The 19,469-nt window shown below is 45.8% G+C and overlaps 1 protein-coding gene across 1 annotated transcript in view; it reads right to left on the reverse strand.

The window, feature by feature from the left end:
- The window catches only part of PRKCH (protein kinase C eta), a 251,635-nt gene that overhangs the window by 86,099 nt on the left and 146,067 nt on the right, over positions 1–19,469 (reverse strand). Inside the window, exons 4-9 of the mRNA XM_004612376.2 lie at positions 17,747–17,781; positions 12,438–12,526; positions 10,427–10,556; positions 6,599–6,726; positions 4,504–4,647; positions 4,143–4,316 (exon numbers count right to left, since the gene is read on the reverse strand). Of these exons, the coding sequence (XP_004612433.1) occupies positions 4,143–4,316; positions 4,504–4,647; positions 6,599–6,726; positions 10,427–10,556; positions 12,438–12,526; positions 17,747–17,781 (700 nt within the window). The remainder of the gene's footprint in view (positions 1–4,142; positions 4,317–4,503; positions 4,648–6,598; positions 6,727–10,426; positions 10,557–12,437; positions 12,527–17,746; positions 17,782–19,469) is intronic.

Consider the following 19,469-nt stretch of genomic DNA (forward strand, 5'->3'; position numbering starts at 1 on the left):
CCTATCTGAACAGTGCTTCACAAAGTGTTTCTGCAGCAAGCTGCTTTCCACTTTAATCCAGAGAACTTAAGCAAAGTTAAGTTTGGTACAAGGCACTTTGGAGAGGAGAACTAAGAAACATTAGATTCTAGGTACACAGGCTGGTGGAGAGCCAAGACAGAGGAGAGGTGCTTGAGCAGATGGGTAATCAAAGGCCTTGATGTGCTTACAGACAACAGTTTCCAGGGGCTGGAGGGATAGTACAGTGGGCAAGGTGCTTGCAATGCACGCAACAAATGGGCCAATGAGTCATCCATGAGTAGTCGGTGGCCTACCAATGCGAGTAGTTAAAATTCTCATGGTACCTAACAATGCCCTTTCCGTGTGGTTGTGCAACAGCTATCGGGGTAGTCACTGGGGAATTCTGACAGATGGGCAGATGCACAGCAAGCTAGTCCCATGCATATTATGGGGTCTGGGACTTTGCAAACCCAAGGGAAGCCATAATCTTTAGGAAAACGTCTCTTGGCATGAGAAAACTTCACTTGATTCTCTCCAGGTGGTTCTCAACATTTCTGCTGATTAGGGCAAAGGACAATTCCCTTTATCCTTTCTTGGGAGACAACTACTGCAAATCGGGAATTTTAAAGCCCGCAGTTCCTATTTTTCGGGTGGAGGAAAATCACCTTGCAGTACGAGTGCCACCTTGTGGCCAAAAATGAAAGTGCCACAAAGAAAAATTGCTGCCGAAGCACTTGTACAAACCCAGCGTGGCTGCTAATAGCTCAGTACATTGTATCATTTATACACTTGGCAGGGAGGGGAATTCCACATTGTATATGGAGATTCCAATATGTTCAAAATTAAGTAATTGTGCCTCCCGACATTAAACAGAACTTACCTGCTGGTGAAACCTGACAACACCTATCAAATCATGGGAATTTCCTTTTCATGGCAAAACTCCACACAGTTGAGCAAATCACGGGAATTTGCTTTCCATGGCAGAAATCACCGGAGCAGAGCATGAGATGCTTCTTTGAGCGTTCACTAAAAAACCCGAATGATAGCTGCACCACTAACATCTACTCCCTAGCTGCCAGCTGGCTGTTGGATGCACAGGGCATCAGCGACAAGGTCTTTGCATGGAATGTCATGGGACACACTTCGTTCATTGGCTCAGGCTTGGGGTGGATGGACGGAGCAGAGCCCTGTGCTGCTGCTGGGCTCATGGCATACGAGGGATTGAGTGAGACCTGTAGAGACAGTCTGGTACCCGCCCTCCACCTCTCATGGAGGGCCACGTGGGCAAAGCAGAGAGCAAGGGAGCACAGGAGGGGGAGCTCCCCAGCCACACGTCAGAGATGAGAAGCAGAGCCAGGGTGGCAAGGGAGTATGAGGGGGGACCCCGCTGAGGAAAGTGTGCCCTCAATAGGAAGGAACCAGGAGTGCAGGGGGACCAGGTCCCGGAAGCTGTGGGGGAGGCCTCAGCTCTTGCCATGGACAGCAGGGGGCGGGGGAACGGAGCCATTTCCTTTAGTATCTGTTAGGTGAGATTCAAAAGTCAAAAGATTTAACTAAATAAAAGTGTACCCCATTCTGTTCAATGCACCCTCCAGGCTGCAGGAATGTGCTTTCCAACGCACTCGCGCGCACACACACACACACACACACACACACACACACACACACACACACGCATGTGCAAATGCCCAGAACAGGACCATCAAAGACACCTGGAGACACCAGGAGTGGGAGGTCCAACTATTCAGCACGGCTCATGGTGCTGTTCTTCAGAAAATGAAGTTTCTTCTCTTGGTCACTTCTCTGTTTGCTTCACTCCAGGTCCATCTAATATATGCCCTGGTCCCCATTTATATGACTTTCCACGTGTGGCCTCCTCAGACTATCCCGGGAGTCCCCGGGGGCACACGGCCCCTTGCGTGGAGAAGTGGGTTAGAAAGGCAGTGGCTGAACCCGTTCTGCGGCACCCAGACCTCTGTCCCTGGGAAGCGACTATTCTCTGTTCCTCTGTTCATCAACTGGTGCTGATAGGACTTACTTGAGAAAGTTAAATTGTACCGCTAAACAGAACAGTGTCTGGTATCTAACTGTTGTAAGGAGGCAGCCACCTGATTAGTCAAAATAGCAAATACAAACACTATTTTGGCTGATCAGGTGAGCAAGCAATGCCATCTCATTATAAATAAAATATTGCATAGCACATCATGACAGAAGTACAATATAATTTATTTAACCCGTTTCTTATTGCTATATACTTAAGTTGTACTTAGTCTATGTTTTAATCAGCGTTGCAATGTAGTAATAAAAAAGTAAATAAATTCTAGTGTGGCCTTAAAACAGAATACTATGCTACCATTACAAAATAAGGCAGCCAGGTTGGTATAGAAAAAAAAATATGAAGAGGAAACAATGCCCAGGATATAATGGTAGGCCAAATATACTAACATCTAAATTAAAAAAACAAAAAATTCACATGAGGCCAGGATTCTGGCATATGTAGTACAAGGTGTGAGGACACAGGTTTGATTCCAGGGTGACATATGCCCCTTATCACACCCTATACCACCACAAGCAATAATTGGCACAATCCTAGTAGGGCTGGCACTGTTGGATATAGCTCCCCACAACTATATTGCTGGCATCGTATATGGCTCCCTGAGCACTGTGAGGAGTGATCCTTAAGATTAGTCAGGTGCAAGCCCTGAGCCAGGTGTGGCTGCCAAAACCAAAATAAAATTAAAATTAAACTGTACACATACAAATATGAGGGCACGTATACAATGTGTATGTGTACAGCTACACACAAAGCTGGTTAAAAACTTTCTTTTAGGCAAAGGAATGGTACTTGGGTACTCGAAGGACGCTAATATTATTGCAAAATACTCGTTTGTTTGTTTTTTGTAGTTTAGCAATGCAATTTGATATATAGCTCCTTTGCTAAATTTTCTTGCATCTGTTCTTTCCATCTGAACACAAGGCCCTCCCCGGCCTGCCTGGCGGGCAAGCACCATAGCATCAACTCTCAGGGCCCCTCCTCCCTACGTGCTTCCCTCACACTTCCGGGCTTGCTTCCGCCTAGACGGAAGGCCGAGCACCCACCCCAGGGAACAGCTGTCTTCATCCTCTCAGCTTAACCTCCTGCAACTGGCCTTCTGCACAAAGCTGAGCTGCTCCTTGGTGGCCCACCAATTCTCCCATCCCTGCTCGCTCCAGCGTCTTCCCCAGGGCTTGACAGAGGCCCGGTTCTGAGGCCCATAGAGGGAAGGCAGAACTAACCCCCAAGAGTTAATCAAGGTCAGTGGGAGCCAAATCATGGCAAACCAGCTTAACCTGCCTGGATCTGCTCTCGGAGCCTTCGTTGCCACCGAGGGCAAGCAAGACCAGAATGGATTTTTTTTTCTCTCCCTGGTAAAAGATATGTGGCCCAGGCAGCCCTGTGGTTCCGTCCTCCGTAACTTCTAGGACGGATACTGCTTACGAGATGTGATACTTAGATCATGGCAAATACCTACCTATGAAACCCAAGGGAGAGAAATTCCCTGAGCAATTAAACCAACCCTAATATTGCTACCAATAGGCTTCTCAAGGTAAAAAAGATACTGTACTATGAAACGGCTTCGTCTATCTCTATTATTTAAAGCACTATCAGTGGAGTATTCTGATAACTTCAGCCAACAGCACTGCTCATGGCAAACCTGTGCCTGAGAATTAGTCTACAGACTCAAGCCAAAGCCCCATGTTTGAGGCCAGAAGCAATGCCTTGTACCCCTGTACACCGAGGTGCCCCTCCAGCCTACTGTTTAGAGGTCAGAATCAGTTGAACACGGAGGCGGAGACCAGTAGCCCAAGACTTTTGCTGTTATCAATCTATTATTAAACATCCGTAACCTGGAGAAGGCCTGTGTTGAGAAAATCTTTTCCATCTTGAGATATAAAATCCTCTGAGAGATCATTTCCCCAGGACGGCCTGGAAGTGGTGAGTTCACTGGTTTGACCTTCTACCAGATGTCCTCAGAAGTCATTGGCCCCTTCCAAGGAAACATTTCCCCAAGCATCTCTTACCCTCTGGCAATCTTCAACGTCTCAGTGTTTCAATTCTAAGTAAGCTAGCGAGTGAGGCGGTGAACGCAAGTCACACTTACGGGGGTCTGGAAGCAACAGAAGAGCTGGGTGAGGAAGGGGTGGTTGCGGGCCAAGGAGAGGATCCTTTTCTCTGTCATCGTGCACTCCACATCATCGTCCTGCAGGATCACGTCCTTTTTCAACACCTTCACGGCGTAGAGGTCTCCTGTTTCCTTTATCCTGGCAAGCATCACCTACGGCAAAGCCGAATGAAGGAGCACAGGCATGAGAATTCTTGGGGTTCTGAGGGTAGGCACTCATCGAGCGGGGCAGAAAGAGAATGGGCCTGTGGGAAATCTGAGGGTGTGAATGTACACAGAGGCGCAAATGACATACACGCAACATGCTCCTGGAACCACACCGTGGAAGTCCCGGGCTCACCTTCCCGAAGCTCCCCTTCCCCAACACTCGGATGAACTCAAAGTTGTCGATCCCGAGTCGATTAGAAGAATTCCCACCAACCCCGTTTCCTTCTTTGGTGCTGTCTTTGCCCTGCCGTCTTAGTGTCGATCTGGAAACAAGCTTCTGTGAAGAAGAGGGAGAAAGTAAGGATCAGAAGGGGCAGCGCAGGTGCCAAATACTTCTGGATGGAGCAAACCTCACCTGCGGCTTGACCCTCCTGCCAGACCTCACCTGCGACCTCCTTACGGCACTTGAAGAAAGAGCAATTCAGGGTGATTGGGTTCTGCCACTCAAAACAACTTCAGTTCCAACTCTGATCTGTGTCTGTGGTACCTGGGAAAGGTCCCTTTCAAAGTACATCTAAGCCACCAAGTTTCAGTTTGTGTATCCTTCGGGATACACAGAAAAGCAAAAGCCTGTGCCTGGGCTTTTCGCCAGTGGCTTTCTAGGAGATGGGGAGATGCCAAGGGCGCCACCTAGTGTCCACTTCCAAAAAGAGTGGTTTTCACCTTGGCTCAGATTAGCACAACATACCAAGACTGGCACAAATGAAGCGACGGTTAAGGTTAATGCAGCACTCTCAACGATATGAGAAATGTTTTTTAAACTAGAAAATTTTAAATAATGAACTTATGTATAAAGGATAGTATTTAAAATATCTCTAGGGCCTGGGAAATAGTACATCGTTTAGGCTCATGCCTCCCTCAGCACAGGGGCAGCTGTGAGGATGTACTGCCACTCAAGCCCTGCGGTGCCAGGGCCACCCCTGGGAGGCCTCTAGGGCTGCACTCGGTAATACCTGGGGCACCATATGCCAGAATCACTGTACGAACTCCTGAACCCGGAAGCACTCCCCTCTCCCCCCGCCAAGATTTTTTGTAGCTGTTCATGATTAGGTTTCAGTCAAACCGTATTTCAACACCCATCCTTCACCCACAGTCTGTCTCTATGAGCTCTCTCTCTCTCTCTCTCTCTCTCTCTCTCTCTCTCTCTCCCTCTCTCCACAACACTGCTTAGGGAGACCCCACCCCCCGGCAACCGCCCCAAATAACGGACAACAGAAGTACCAGAGCAATATAAGGCTCTGCTCTACTACACAGATGTTTTTCAATAAAAAGGAAAAGGGGGTGGTAAGCGCTGACCTTCTCTACATGACCAAGAAACTGATAGTAACAGTGTTTCCCTTCTGTTATCTGACTATGAAGTCTAGAATTTTCCTGATCCCAACATCTAGCTACAGCTCTGGGAACTCACAGCCAGGCTGAGGCTCTTTCCTGCCCGTTGCTAGACCCTGGCTAGGCCAGTGGCAAAAAGACGTGGGCCGGGGCGTAGCTGAGGCTCCAAGATGAGAGCCGGGGGCAGTCACTCAGGGAGCAGCGCTGGGCCAAACAGGTCCAGGGCAAGGCACAACCCCACCCCCTCCTGAGAGCAAGAGGAAGGAACTCCTGTCTGTCCTTGAACTTGAGAGATAAATTCACAATCCATAAACAAAGACTGTCGAATGGCTGAACTCCAGTATTGCGGAGAACCTTAGGGATCAAGTTCAATTCCTTAGGGGCTGGTCTGGTCATGTGCACCTCCAAGGGCCCCAACCACGGGCAGAGCCCAGCCCTGCACTCCTGAGTTTCACCAGACCACATGGACAGAAAACCGATTTTCCAAAACCCTCCTTCCGCTGCTGGCTGCACATGTGCATGCTTGTTATTCTTCTTGTCATATAACCGGGTAAGGATTCAGAGTTTCCTAAAATTGCAATGAGCCTAGGCCAGAGGGACAGCTCAAAGGCTGAAGTGCAGGTAGACAGGTTCCATTCGAGCACTGCAGGGTCCAATGAGCACCACCTGGAGTGACCCCTGAGCACTGAGCCTAAAGCAGCCCCTGAGCACCACCACTGCAACCGATTATTCCCCTGTCCCTTCTAAGAAAGAAGAAAAGTGAAGAGAAAAAAAGAGGCAACACATCTGTGTATTGTGTTTGCTGAGATTTGGAACTTTGCTTATGCCACATATGCCATCTGGGCTACCCACATCTGAACGTCTAAATTACAATGTATGGAAAAAGCAGAAACTCTCACCGAGGTTGGAGAAATATTTCCGGGTTGAAGGCCCATCCCTGCGAGCGTCTTGGCCAGCTCCACCGCATTTACTCCACAGTTCGGGGCCACATTTGCCTGGCAGCGAATGTGCACATTCATCTTACAAACTGGAGGGAAGAGAAAGAATCCAGTCAACATGTGCTGCTGAAGAAAACTTTAATTATCTGAAAGATTTTGACAGCAACGGTACAGCCTGAACAATGCCTCCTTCTCAGAAAAACCAACCTGTACTCATAACAAGCCCTGGCTTTTTTTTTTCTTTTCTGTTCTGTGTAGAAGCAGAAAGCCTGGCATTCTATAGATGAATGCATTCCAAATACCCTTTCCCTGCCACCGCTGACTGAAGGGAAGACATTCATCTGAAATACCTTTGAGAGTCATCACCGAAGGTATTGATGATACACAGTGCGGCTCAGTGTAGAGACCATAACGTTCATCTCAGGGCCAGCACTGTCCATTAAAAGACAAGAGCGCATGCGTCTCACCTGTGAGGGGCTCCCAGCTGCATCCCTGGAACCACAAGTACCTCCTGTAGGGCTCCAAGGAATCTATAACGAGCATTTTCTTTATTTATTTTCTTTTGTCTTTGGGCCATACCCTGTGGTGTTCAGGTAACTTGTGGCTCTCTGCTTGGGGATTACACCTGGCAGTGCTCAGAGCACCATATAGGATGCTAGGGTTCGAAGCCAGGTCCACTGTGTGTGAAGCAAGTGCCTGACCCTCTGCACTAGTGCTCTGGCCACCAGTGAGCATTTCTGGGTAAAACACACTCCAGCAGCACCACTGGTACCTTTTCGAGACGTAGTCCCTTATTTGCAAAACACAATAGGAACTGAAGAAACAGACTTTTCTTCAAGAAAAATGTACTCTTTCCTCTCTATCCCTTGATAAAAGGTAGCAGTCTATGAGCTACATATAAACCACTGTTCAGACAGGCGGGAAATGGGGTTTCTGAGACAAAAACTTCAAGTAAAGCCTTTTCATCTTCTTTTATTTTTTCTCTTTCTTTTTCTTTTTTTCTTTTGTTCCTTTTCTTTTCTTTTCTTTTCTTTTCTTTTCTTTTCTTTTCTTTTCTTTTTTTGCACTGTTGTGGCGGGGCAGCCCTCACAGCACTGTGCACGGCATCCTGTGTGGCTGTGGTTCTCGGGTTTGCAGCCTGTGGTTCTGTTTCATGATGGAAAAAATAAAGCCACTATTTTAAAGGTCAAAGTAAAAGGCAGTTGGGAGGCAGCTTAGCTCCTGGTGCACAGGAAGCCAACTTGGGGCGATGAAAGGCCCAAGGTATTTAATCAACAGGAGGAAAATTTCTGCTCATTTCTTGATGAGGGCTCCTGCTGATAGAGACCGGGCCCGAGCAAGGAGCAAGCAACAAGTTTCTAGGCCGACTCATCTTCAGAAGCATGGAGAGACCTAGTTTTGAGGTGCTCCAAGAGTGGAATTGAGAGCACCCTCTTGAAGCATGAGAGCCAATTAAGTAGAGAGCTCTGGAAGGTTCTCATGCAAGGGAGGGGCCCTGAGGCTTAAGTGTCATCAGCTTCATGGGAAATTCATCTCTCTCAGAAATACCAGTGAGGAGAGACACAGTGCTTATGGAGACTTTTCAGAAGCAACCCATGATCATACAAGCCAAACACACGTGCTTGGATCAAGAGCAACGCAGACAAACTCTGCGTGCCAGCAATTAGCACAGCAGCCGAAAGCGACTGAGAAGCCGAGACAACCCTGTTGGACCTGCGTCTGAACCAAACGACCTGGGAGCTGGCTGGGCTCGGGGGTCGGGAAGGGAGAGTGAGTGGAGTACTAGAAAGAGGAGAGGACCGCCCTTTCTTGTAGACAAGTGGCTGGTCTGTTCTGTTGGCAGAAACCAGGCCGGTAAGTTCAGGCAGTCCCTCGAGGTTGGACAGCTTCCCGACAGCAGCTACACATCATTCTTGGAGACTTGGAACATATCAACGGCTTCAAGGTTCAACTTCACATAAGTTTTGGCAGGAGACCACCCTAAGTCAGATTCTCAATCTCAGTGGAAGATGACTCAAAGAAAACAGCTCCCAGCTCCTCAGAAGAGAGGGAGCAGCCCTTCCTCAGACCCTTGGTTGAGGCAAAAATACCAAAGTCGGGATCCCGGGGCACAGCCAGCGAAGTATAAGGCCGAGAGTGAAGCTTGAGCCTACCCTACCCTCCGGACTCCACCTACCCTCCGGACTCTCCATCTCGAGAACAAGCCCAGGGCGGCTTTGGTTCTGCTCTGGTTCCTTCCTTCCTTCCTTCCTTCCTTCCTTCCTTCCTTCCTTCCTTCCTTCCTTCCTTCCTTCCTTCCTTCCTTCCTTCCTTCCTTCCTTCCTTCCTTCCTTCCTTCCTTCCTTCCTTCCTTCCTTCCTTCCTTCCTTCCTTCCTTCCTTCCTTCCTTCCTTCCTTCCTTCCTTCCTTCCTTCCTTCCTTCCTTCCTTCCTTCCTTCCTTCCTTCCTTCCTTCCTTCCTTCCTTCCTTCCTTCCTTCCTTCCTTCCTTCCTTCCTTCCTTCCTTCCTTCCTTCCTTCCTTCCTTCCTTCCTTCCTTCCTTCCTTCCTTCCTTCCTTCCTTCCTTCCTTCCTTCCTTCCTTCCTTCCTTCCTTCCTTCCTTCCTTCCTTCCTTCCTTCCTTCCTTCCTTCCTTCCTTCCTTCCTTCCTTCCTTCCTTCCTTCCTTCCTTCCTTCCTTCCTTCCTTCCTTCCTTCCTTCCTTCCTTCCTTCCTTCCTTCCTTCCTTCCTTCCTTCCTTCCTTCCTTCCTTCCTTCCTTCCTTCCTTCCTTCCTTCCTTCCTTCCTTCCTTCCTTCCTTCCTTCCTTCCTTCCTTCCTTCCTTCCTTCCTTCCTTCCTTCCTTCCTTCCTTCCTTCCTTCCTTCCTTCCTTCCTTCCTTCCTTCCTTCCTTCCTTCCTTCCTTCCTTCCTTCCTTCCTTCCTTCCTTCCTTCCTTCCTTCCTTCCTTCCTTCCTTCCTTCCTTCCTTCCTTCCTTCCTTCCTTCCTTCCTTCCTTCCTTCCTTCCTTCCTTCCTTCCTTCCTTCCTTCCTTCCTTCTGGTGTTACACAGACTTACTCTCCGCATGACATTCTTTAAATCAGAACCCAAGCCTGTGTGGCCTCACCTCTTTTTCTCTTCCACTTCTAAGCAGGATTCATGTTTTTTATTTTTCTCTTTCTCAAATTTCTATAAAAATACAAAATGACGAGCCTCTGCAGACACGGGAAAGGTAACAGTCTGCTAGGTGGCTTGAATACTTAATTTTAACAACTGACTTATTTGGAGTAAGATACCTAGCCAAAGAGTAGAACATACAGCTTGTATCTGAGGCCCTGGATCCATCCTCAGCCACCCCTCGCCCCCAAAATATCAGTATTGTTGGATATTGAATTTGTGTTCAAAAGACAAGAAAAACCAGAAAATCTGAAAATGAACAAAAACAAGGTAATAAAAAAAAAGTAGAAGGAAAAATGGTAACAACTGTTTTTTTAAAGTTTGGAAATCAGGTGTACTTTTTGTTTGTTTGTTTGTTTGTGGGCCACACCTGGCTGTGTTCAGGGGTCACTCTGGCGGTGCTCGAGAGACCACATGGATGGTTGGGGATTTAACTGAGGTGGGCTCCGTGCAACGCAAGTGCCCTACCTGCTGCACTACTTCTCCAGCCCCTGTACTTTTCTTTGTGCCTAACAAGGAACTCCTCCGTACAAAACTACGATGCCATTTCACAGAGTGAGACCCTGGAGCCAGAGCATTCTGAGGGCTCACTGTACAGGCTCTCGGGAAGAGGGTGTCCAGCCCCCCAGCACCTCACTTTTACACTGAAGTCCCTGCCGCATGATGCCCCACAGCAGGGAGCCACAGTGATCGCAGAACGTTGGCACTTTATAGTTGTGGGTGTTGAACTTGTGTGGAATATTGATTCCAAACCGCTGTTCAGCAAGCTGTGGGGGAAGAAGGAAAAGCAAGTCGTGAGCTGATGTTCCAGACCAACATCATTTTGGCAAATTAACAGCAGCCCACGAAGCACAAAACGCTTAATACACTTGTGCTCTGTAATTTGCTGACTGGCAGGGCCTGCCCACCTGGCTCGTTCGGCTTTCGAAGGAGCAGAAAGGATGGGGACGGGAGGTGCGCAGTCTTTGCCATTTGGGCAGGAATGCAGAAATAAAAACATCTCATGCCTATTTATCTTCCTGCCAACCAACTCCCTCACCTCAACTCCCTCACACCTCAAAATTTCTAGAGCCCCTTTCCTAGGGTTTTTGTTTGTTTGTTTGTTTGTTTGCTTTTTGAATCACAACTAGTGATGCTCAGGGGTTACTCCTGGCTCTGTACTCAAGAATTACTCCTAATGGTGCTCAGGGAACCATATGGGATACCGAGGATCGAACCCAGGTCGGCCACATGCAAGGCAAACATCCTACCTGCTCTGGCCCCTCCTAGAACTTCTTAACTTCAGGATTGAATAGGTCTTTAATAGACTCTATACACTTGCAATTACCACCAACTCAGCTAGAAATTATGTCACAAAGAAGGAAAAAGAAAAAAAGGTGGCACCCAGAGGGCATCACATTTCAGAATGGCATTCAAGTGGCTCTGGGACTCAGCCAGCTCCCCTTTGGCATTCAACAGTTTCAAACTGAGGTCCTACTGAACTCTACAATACTGTTACCAGGAAACAATGAGATCAGGCATCAGCTCTGTAACTGTGGGTTTCACCCTCTTACACGCAGACTGCCCCCTACCACATGTGGTGGAGAGCCGCTGACAGTTCAGATGCAGTAACTGTGTCAAGGACTGGAAGGATATTTTGGCAGGCGGAGACCAGTCTGCAGGTGAAGGAGAACCACTGCTCGATAGTCTACATCACAGCGTGAAGCAACCCCTGGTCACACAGGACAGGTGTGGGGCAACTGTCACTCTTCGTGAAAACTTTCTGGCCTTTCTCATCAAAGTGATACTCAGAAACTCTGGGAACCTTGTAGCAAGTCTGTTACACGTGAGTTACTGAGCATCTGTGAATGGAAGGCTGTGAGCTCCCCCTGCTTTCGTCCTCCAGAACCCAGAAAGCATCCTCAGCCCAGTACATACACTGTAAGCAGCAAGGATCCAACCATTTATGAGCAGATAACGAGTCTCCCAGAAATGTCTTTCTTTTTTTTCCCCACAATGGAAGTTTTAGTTTTTGGTTTGGGGCCACAGTGGTACTCAGGGTTTACTCCTGGCTCTATGCTCAGGGATCACTCCTGACAGTGCTCGGGGGACCATGTGGGTTGCTGGTGTTTGGAGCTGAGTCAACCACATGCAAGGCAAGAGTCCTACCCGGTATACTATCAATCCAGCCCCTCTTGCTGAGATTTCTTAAAAAGCAAGAGAGAGAACTGACAGTGAGTGACATGCCACATAAATTTTATCTAGTCTAGCCCTAACAAAAATTGTGTGAGGAAAGTACAGTCGTGTACTCAGATTCAGGCTGAGAGACGTGGTGGGCCTTTCTGAACTCACGATGCTCCTATCAAGGAGTTTGACCTGAAGGGAGCACAGAGCCGCTTCACTCCTTCAAAACTCTGCCCCGGCCAGTAACCTGATCCCTAGCCCAGGAGACACAGAACCATCCTTTGGAAAGCATATTGTTCAAACACAGAAATACAAAGGCCATATTATAATAAGGGAGGATACAATTTAGTTCTAAAACCACCATCAGCTTCAAGGTGTGGGAGGGAAGAGAGAAGGGGAGAGAGGGAAGAGAGAAGGGCAGAAGGAAAGAGAGAGAGGAAGAGGATGAGAGCAGGCATTAAATCAGCAAACTTCAATCCTCTTACCTTTGAATCCACTTTGTTAATATTGTTTTGGCAAGTACAGGCTGTAACAATTAGATGGTGGCAGCGCTTATGGACAACACAGGTGCACACTAGGAAATCAAGTCCAGCGATTACACATTGATTAGAGGCTCCCAAGACATTTAGTTCCAATAGAGTCAGTATGCCAGCATCGTGGCGGGACCTGACTGAAATATTTGGTCCACATGATGACAACCTGTGCTTACCTCCTTCCTAAGTTCTTCTGTTTTTTTGGTTTTATTTTTTTAATGACATTATTTCTTTATTTTGACAAGAAGCTTCAGCACAGACCTACATCCCCAGGGTCCCTTTCGACATTCTTTACCATCATCCTAACCCATGTACAAACTGTATGGAACCAATTCCCAAGCTTACTTCATCCTTCTGCCTTTGCTCATCACTACAGCCACCTTGAGAGGGATCTTGTCACATGAGGATTCTAGTCACCTCTGGCCCGTGACTTTCAGTGGTGCCTCACTGAGATGGAATTTCCTAGCCAGGTTTCGGGCCCTCCAGAGCCTACCCTGTTAGCTGGTTTTTGTTTTTGTTTTTGTTTTTCCTTGTGGGAGCTCTTTGTCCCAATCAAAATGAGTCTAGTTGCCACTCCTGGAGCAAGACTTCACCCTCCTCACAATCTCTGTGTCCCTTTTGGTCCCGAGAATATCCTCTTTACCTAACATTTAAATCTTAATTTTAGCAGAAAACACAACTAAAGAAACATATCTTGCATGCAAATGCATTCTCTCTAGCTGCCCTTCTGGGCCAAAATGCTCTCTCTATTCTGGATCTTTTGCGCCCTTGGCTCTACCACCCCCGTTTCAAATCTTCTGCTTATAGATAAGACTTGTAATGCCCTCAGTGTAATGTCCTCAGAATTCCAGCCAGCAGCACGATGCCTGAACAATAAAGGCATTCACTAAATACTTGCAGAATGACTCAATCATTTGAATATTTAGGGCTTTCTGAATAACTTTTTTCATTTTCATCTAGATAACTGATATAACAAAGTGCTCAGTTTGCCTTCAAAGGATTAACGTGTGCAGTGAAACTGTATGAAATTATTCATCACTATAATATTTTTCAAGATGTAGCAGTTTTTATAATTAAGTACTCAAAGACATAGGGCATATCAGCAAATATAATAAGGTATTATTATACCTTCAAACAAACCTAGCTTTGATCAGATGGAACTTTTAAGAGTCCAAATTTACACTGGGGAGGGACATGGGGGGAGTCCCTTATTCTGAAGCACTTGAGTCTTTACTCAACTACAGGTTTGTCACTTTTATCTATTCTTATCAAGGGGCCCACTTATTTAATGAATTTTCTCTATTGTTTTCCTAATTTCAATTTTATAAATTTCTACTCTAATATTCTTCCTTTATTCTGCTTATCTTAAAGCTTAAAATTACCATTTTCTAATTTCTGAGATGAAAACATTGAGCTCATTCTCATTTTTTGTTTTGGGCCACACTCAGAAGTGCTCAGGGGTTACTCCTGGCTCCACTGAGGTATCACTCCGGGTGATGCTCAGTGGACCATATGGGATGCCAGGATGGAACTCAGACCAGTCGCATGCAAGACAAGTGCCCTACCTGCTGTACTCTCTCTGGACCCCCAAATCCTTCTTATTTTATAACAGGTATGTTTGTTGCTATAAACTTCTCCTGGAATAATACTTTCACTGTACCCCACATGTTTTAATGAGATGCATTTTCATCTGGTTCAAAATACTTTTTGAATCTTCTTTGCCCACTGCTCTTGGTGCAGTGCACCAAGGCCCCGGGATCACCTGCTGCTGTGCTAGGTGAGTGCCGTGGGCCCTGACAGATCCTCACGTGGGCCAGCAATGCAGCACTGCTCAGGGTGGTGAGGCTGGGAACTACACCGGGCAGTGTTCAGGAGTCATGCAGTGCCAGAGATCCAACTTGAGGCTTCTCACAGGCAGTGAAGGCCTCTGAACTATTTCCCTGGACCTCCTCAAAAATTTCAAGGTTTATTTTATCATCTAGAACGTAATCTATGCTAGTAAACGTGCTTTGTGAATTTGAGAAGAATGCATATTCTGTTGCTCTTAGATTCTATAAGCAAGAATCTGACCCAGCCATGATAATGCGGTTTAGGTTAACTCTGTTAACTCTGTTACTGCTTTTCTGCCTGCTGGGTCTATCAATTGCTAATATATGGGCATCTCCAACCATAATAGTTATTTGTCTGAATCTCCTTTTCTTATTTCAATGTTTCTCATATGCATATGAGAAAATATTTCTCAAAAGTTTTCTCAGCATTTGCCCCTTGTGTATGTTAATGCTCTCTTTAGAACATAGATTTGAGAGATTGTTATTTTTGAAAAATGTTTACTATTACATATTTTTTTTTTCTTTTTGAGTCACACCCAGCGATGCTCAGGGATTACTACTGGCTCTGCACTCAGGAATTACTCCTGGCAGTGCCGGGGATTGAACCTGGGTTGGCTGAGTGAAAGGCAAACGCCCTATACACTGTATTATCGCTCCTGTCCCTTTGTTCCTTTTTTTGAGGAACACAAAGTGTACTCAGGCATTCCTCTTTCAACACTCAGGAGTTGGTCCAGGTGACTTTCAGCATAATGTAAGGTACAGGGATGAAGCCCAGGCCTTCCACATGCAAAGTATACACTCAGCTCCCTGAACTCTCTCCAGCCTATAATGTTCTTCCTTACCCTGACAAGTATGTTGTTTGTTTTGTTTCTGAAGTCTGCTTGATTTTTTTCCCCTCTGTTTCATGTTAACATGGCAGGTTTCTCTCCAGCTAGGCATTTGGTTTCATTTTCTTTCGAAACACGTAGACAATTCAGAGTCTTCATTTCTCCTAACAAATGCTTTTTCCAGCTCCTTTACCAACAGGTGACCCACTGAAAACCAGCCCAGTAGATATCCTAGCACTAGAGGCCACAGGGAAGAAATAACACACTTCATAAATCATGGGGTTTTTTGTTTGTTTGTTTTAAGGTTATACCCAGAGGTGCTGAGAGTTTACTCCTAGCTAGGCTGCTCATAAATCACTCATGTCAGGGCTCAGAGGATCCTCTGGAGTGTTAGCACCCTACCCGAGAAGGTAGGGTGTACTATTCCTCCAACCCCAATTATCCATTTGTTTATTTTGGCCATTCTAGTAATGCTCAAGGGTTACTCCTAGTACTGTGCTCAGAAGTTGCTCCAGAGGTACTTAGGGGACCATGAGGTGCCGGAGATATAAGCCCAGGTCTCCTGCATGCAAAGCATGTGACTTAGCTTATTACGCTCTCTTTCTAGCCCAATTATGGTTTCTATTTTTTGGTTTCTGCTTGTTTGTTTGTTTGTTTGTTTGTTTGCTTCTTGCTTTTTGGGTCCCACCCGGCGATGCACAAGGGTTACTCCTGGCTTTGCACTCAGGAATTACTCCTGCTGGGGGTACCATGGAATGCTGCAAATTGAACCCGGGTGGGTAGGCCACATGCAAGGCAAATACCCTACCTACTGTATTATCACTCCAGCCCCCCAACTATGTATTTTTTTGGGGGGTCACACCCAGCAATGCACAGGGATCACTCCTGGCTCATGCACTCAGGAATCACCCCTGGCGGTGCTCAGGGGACCATATGTGATGCTGGGATTGGAACCCGGATCGGTAGCGTGCAAGGCAAATGCCCTACCCGCTGTGCTATCAATCCAGCCCCCCAACTATGTATTTTTAACTTATAATTGTAACCTCAACTATAAAGGACTTCTCAGTTTATCTTTGTATACATAAGATGGAGCAGGTTGAGTTTTTTTTTCTGCAGGTCATAGCCCTAGGATGGAAAGGGTCCAAGCGAAAGGTAACAAGATTCTGGCCTGAAAGGCTATGTTCTCACATGGGACTGAAAGAAATAACATGAGGTCAAGTAGTGCAATCAGAGTGATTATTTGATTTTTCCTCCCCTAAATCTGAGAGCTCAGTAGAATTGTTCATTGTGTGTTAAAATCAAAATTAGATTCCAGAGTACATCTTATTCTGTTCTTTGAAGGGAAATAATGTTTTGCTTTGCCTCCTCCAGAGGAGAAGGCAGGATTTCCTTATTTACATGTAGATTCCACACTAGGTTACATTGCACTAGTTCATCAATCATATACATACATATGCTACCTGTTTAAACTGCATGAAGGACCTCAAGGCCATCATATGGGAGGCCCCAACAAGCCCAATCCAGAATTGGGCTAAAACTGATGAGTAATGAAAGTCCTTTTTTCCCTCCCATTAAAAAAATTTTTTTTCAACCTAACTGTATCAGAACACAAGTAGACTGGTTTCAGAATTGTGAAAAAAATTTTTTTAAAAATGTTTAAATTTGAACTCTTTTTACTTTTTCTCTTTTTAATCATAAAAGCAAGCTGGGAATCTGCTTTTATTTTTATGTAGGTCAACAGAAAATAGCCAGCTAAGACTGTGCTTCTTCCTGTACTGTCACACGACCATAGAAACAAAATTTACTGTAGAGCTCCAAGCACGGGCTCAGAAACCAGCATTTCCATGTTATTGCAGAAACAAAAATTTAAATTGAATTTTATTGGCACTTCAGTTTTAGAAATTAAAATATGTTCTTGATGCAGTTTAAATGTAGTCAAAATTTAACCCATACTAAGGAACTAAGTCAGGGGCTAGAGAGATATAGCGAGAGTATAGCGAGCAGAGCATTTGCCTTGCACAAGGTTGACCCAAGTTTGATCCCCAGCATGCTTCCAGGGGCCTGCCAGGAGTAATCGCCAGGTGGCCCAAATGCTGTCCCCCACTCCCTGCCAAAAAGAAGCATTATAATGAGATGGGTGGGGGGGTCTCATTTGAATTATACAGTTATTAATGAAATATATCCTGTTTATTTTGGCACAATAATATCAGCATATGTACAAGAATTCAGGGTCCTCTGACCCTGAAAGAGCCTCCAATCGTTGGGAAAGACAAGTAAGGAGAGGCTGCTAAAATCTCAGGGCTGGGAGGAATAGAGATGTTACTGATGCCCGCTCGAGTAAACTGACAAATAACTAGATGACAGTGATACAGTGATACAGGGATGAACAAGATTAAGCATAGTTTGGGCTGTTTTGAGGTTTTTGTTTTGTTTTGTTTTGTTTTGTTTTTGAGGTACCAAGAAAGAAACAGTTTTTTTTTCTTAATTTAAGTTTGGGTTTTTTTTTTTTTTAAACTGAACCCAGAACCTTACACATACAAGGCAAGTACTCTACTGCTCAGCAACATCCCCAGTCCCAAACACAGCTCTTAAAGTTCTTTCTTACCTTGGCATTGATAGCCTTGCTTCCCAAATACACCCCTGTTCAAGAAAACAGAGAAAAGAGTTTCCGTCAGTCAACTGTTTTAGCAACAATGCTCTTATAATTACAGTGCTGGAGGAAAACAAGTTTTATCCTGCAGCTGGCCATGTAAAACACAGTTTCAGTGGAGAAGCAGTGCGTGCTTTATGAACACTTGTTTGTCATTGTAAGACACAGAGGAAATGATCACAGATACTAGAACACTCCCAGGAGAAGTAAATAGGTGAGCCCCGGTGCTTCTAAAACAAACCCTCAGCTGTCCCTGGGACCGAGCCTCACTCCCACACTTGACTTCACATTCTCTCTCACATGCATGTGAAGGTGTGCCGAGTGTGGTAGCAGGTACTCGTTCTGATGCAAACAGGTGAGGCTACCACAGCGCCTGCCCTGAGCTCCCTTCCCTCATCCTGTGCCCTGGAGTCCAAGGGGAGCAGAACTACACCGACAACATGTAAAACATGCCCACAGCTCCGATCTCTGTCTCTCCCTAACACTCTGGTGGTGGGGTGAATATCTAAGGACCAAAATCACAGTTTTCAAGGGTCCATAATATCTGCTCGGCACTGAGCCATCTCATTGGATGCTTACAAAGCACCCCGGAGAGAAACACTAAGTACTGGGCTACAGAGTCCGGGTATGAGAAAAGTGAGAACTTCTCTGTGCCACGCTGTCAGCCTCTAGACAGGAGGAGAACAGAACCTCATCATGGGGCTACTGTGCACAGTATGCAGTACCTGGCACTGACAAAAGGTTCATATGTAAGCAAAATAAAATTTACATGCTACAAATAAGGACACACTGATGAGTTATAAATAATGTGTCTAAGTTCATACACATATATGTAACAACAGCATATCTGTGTGTGCACACACGTGCACGCATGCATGTAAGTAACAAAGCTGGCTGGGTAGGGGTTAATGTTTCCTGTTAAAAAAAAAATTAGTGAGACAGTCAAGTAAGCTTCAGTGACTTGAACATCATCATCTTCAATGTCTGTGGATAAGATCTTAAGTGTCTACTTATAAAGGAAGAAGCAGGAAAGGAACAGCCACAAACAGTCTACCCTTCAGCCCAGGCAAACAACGGAAAAGGTGGGCCTGGACTAACCAGAGTAGAGTGCTGTGGGGACAAAAAAGGAAACCAGCCCCAAAGACGCCAGTGCTTCTGATTTTAGTTTTCAATTTTTAAAAAAAAGTGGTATGGAATTTGTCTAAAAGATTATGGTTGTTTGGGCACATTTGGAGGCTCTATATCTAACAGTCAGTTTAGGACCTCTAGGTTAGCTAGGACTATCCTTGATTTAAAACGCCAGGAACACTAGCTAACTCAGGATTCTGAAAATGAAAGAGCAGAAAATTCAAAGTAATCACAAAAAAGAAATAGAGAGACTGATCAATATTTATAAATTACTTTGAAATTTCTCAAATGTGTCTGCCTTCATTAAATAAAATGTCTATAAAGTCATTAGCAAAAACATAGATCTCAGAAGGCACCAATCTCCCACTCATCCTGCAGCTCTGACACTGATGTCACCTTCTGGAGTGAGTGAATGTGTGTGTGTGTGTGTGTGTGTGTGTGTGTGTGTGTGTGTGTGTGTGTGTGTGTGTGTGTGTGTGTGTGTGTGTGTGTGTAAGGAAGCTTTTCTTCTTTCCAAATAAATATGTTTACTGTTACCACTAACTGAAGA

The sequence above is a fragment of the Sorex araneus genome, chromosome 3, assembly GCF_027595985.1.
Source record: "Sorex araneus isolate mSorAra2 chromosome 3, mSorAra2.pri, whole genome shotgun sequence".
Classification (NCBI taxonomy): Eukaryota; Metazoa; Chordata; class Mammalia; order Eulipotyphla; family Soricidae; genus Sorex; species Sorex araneus.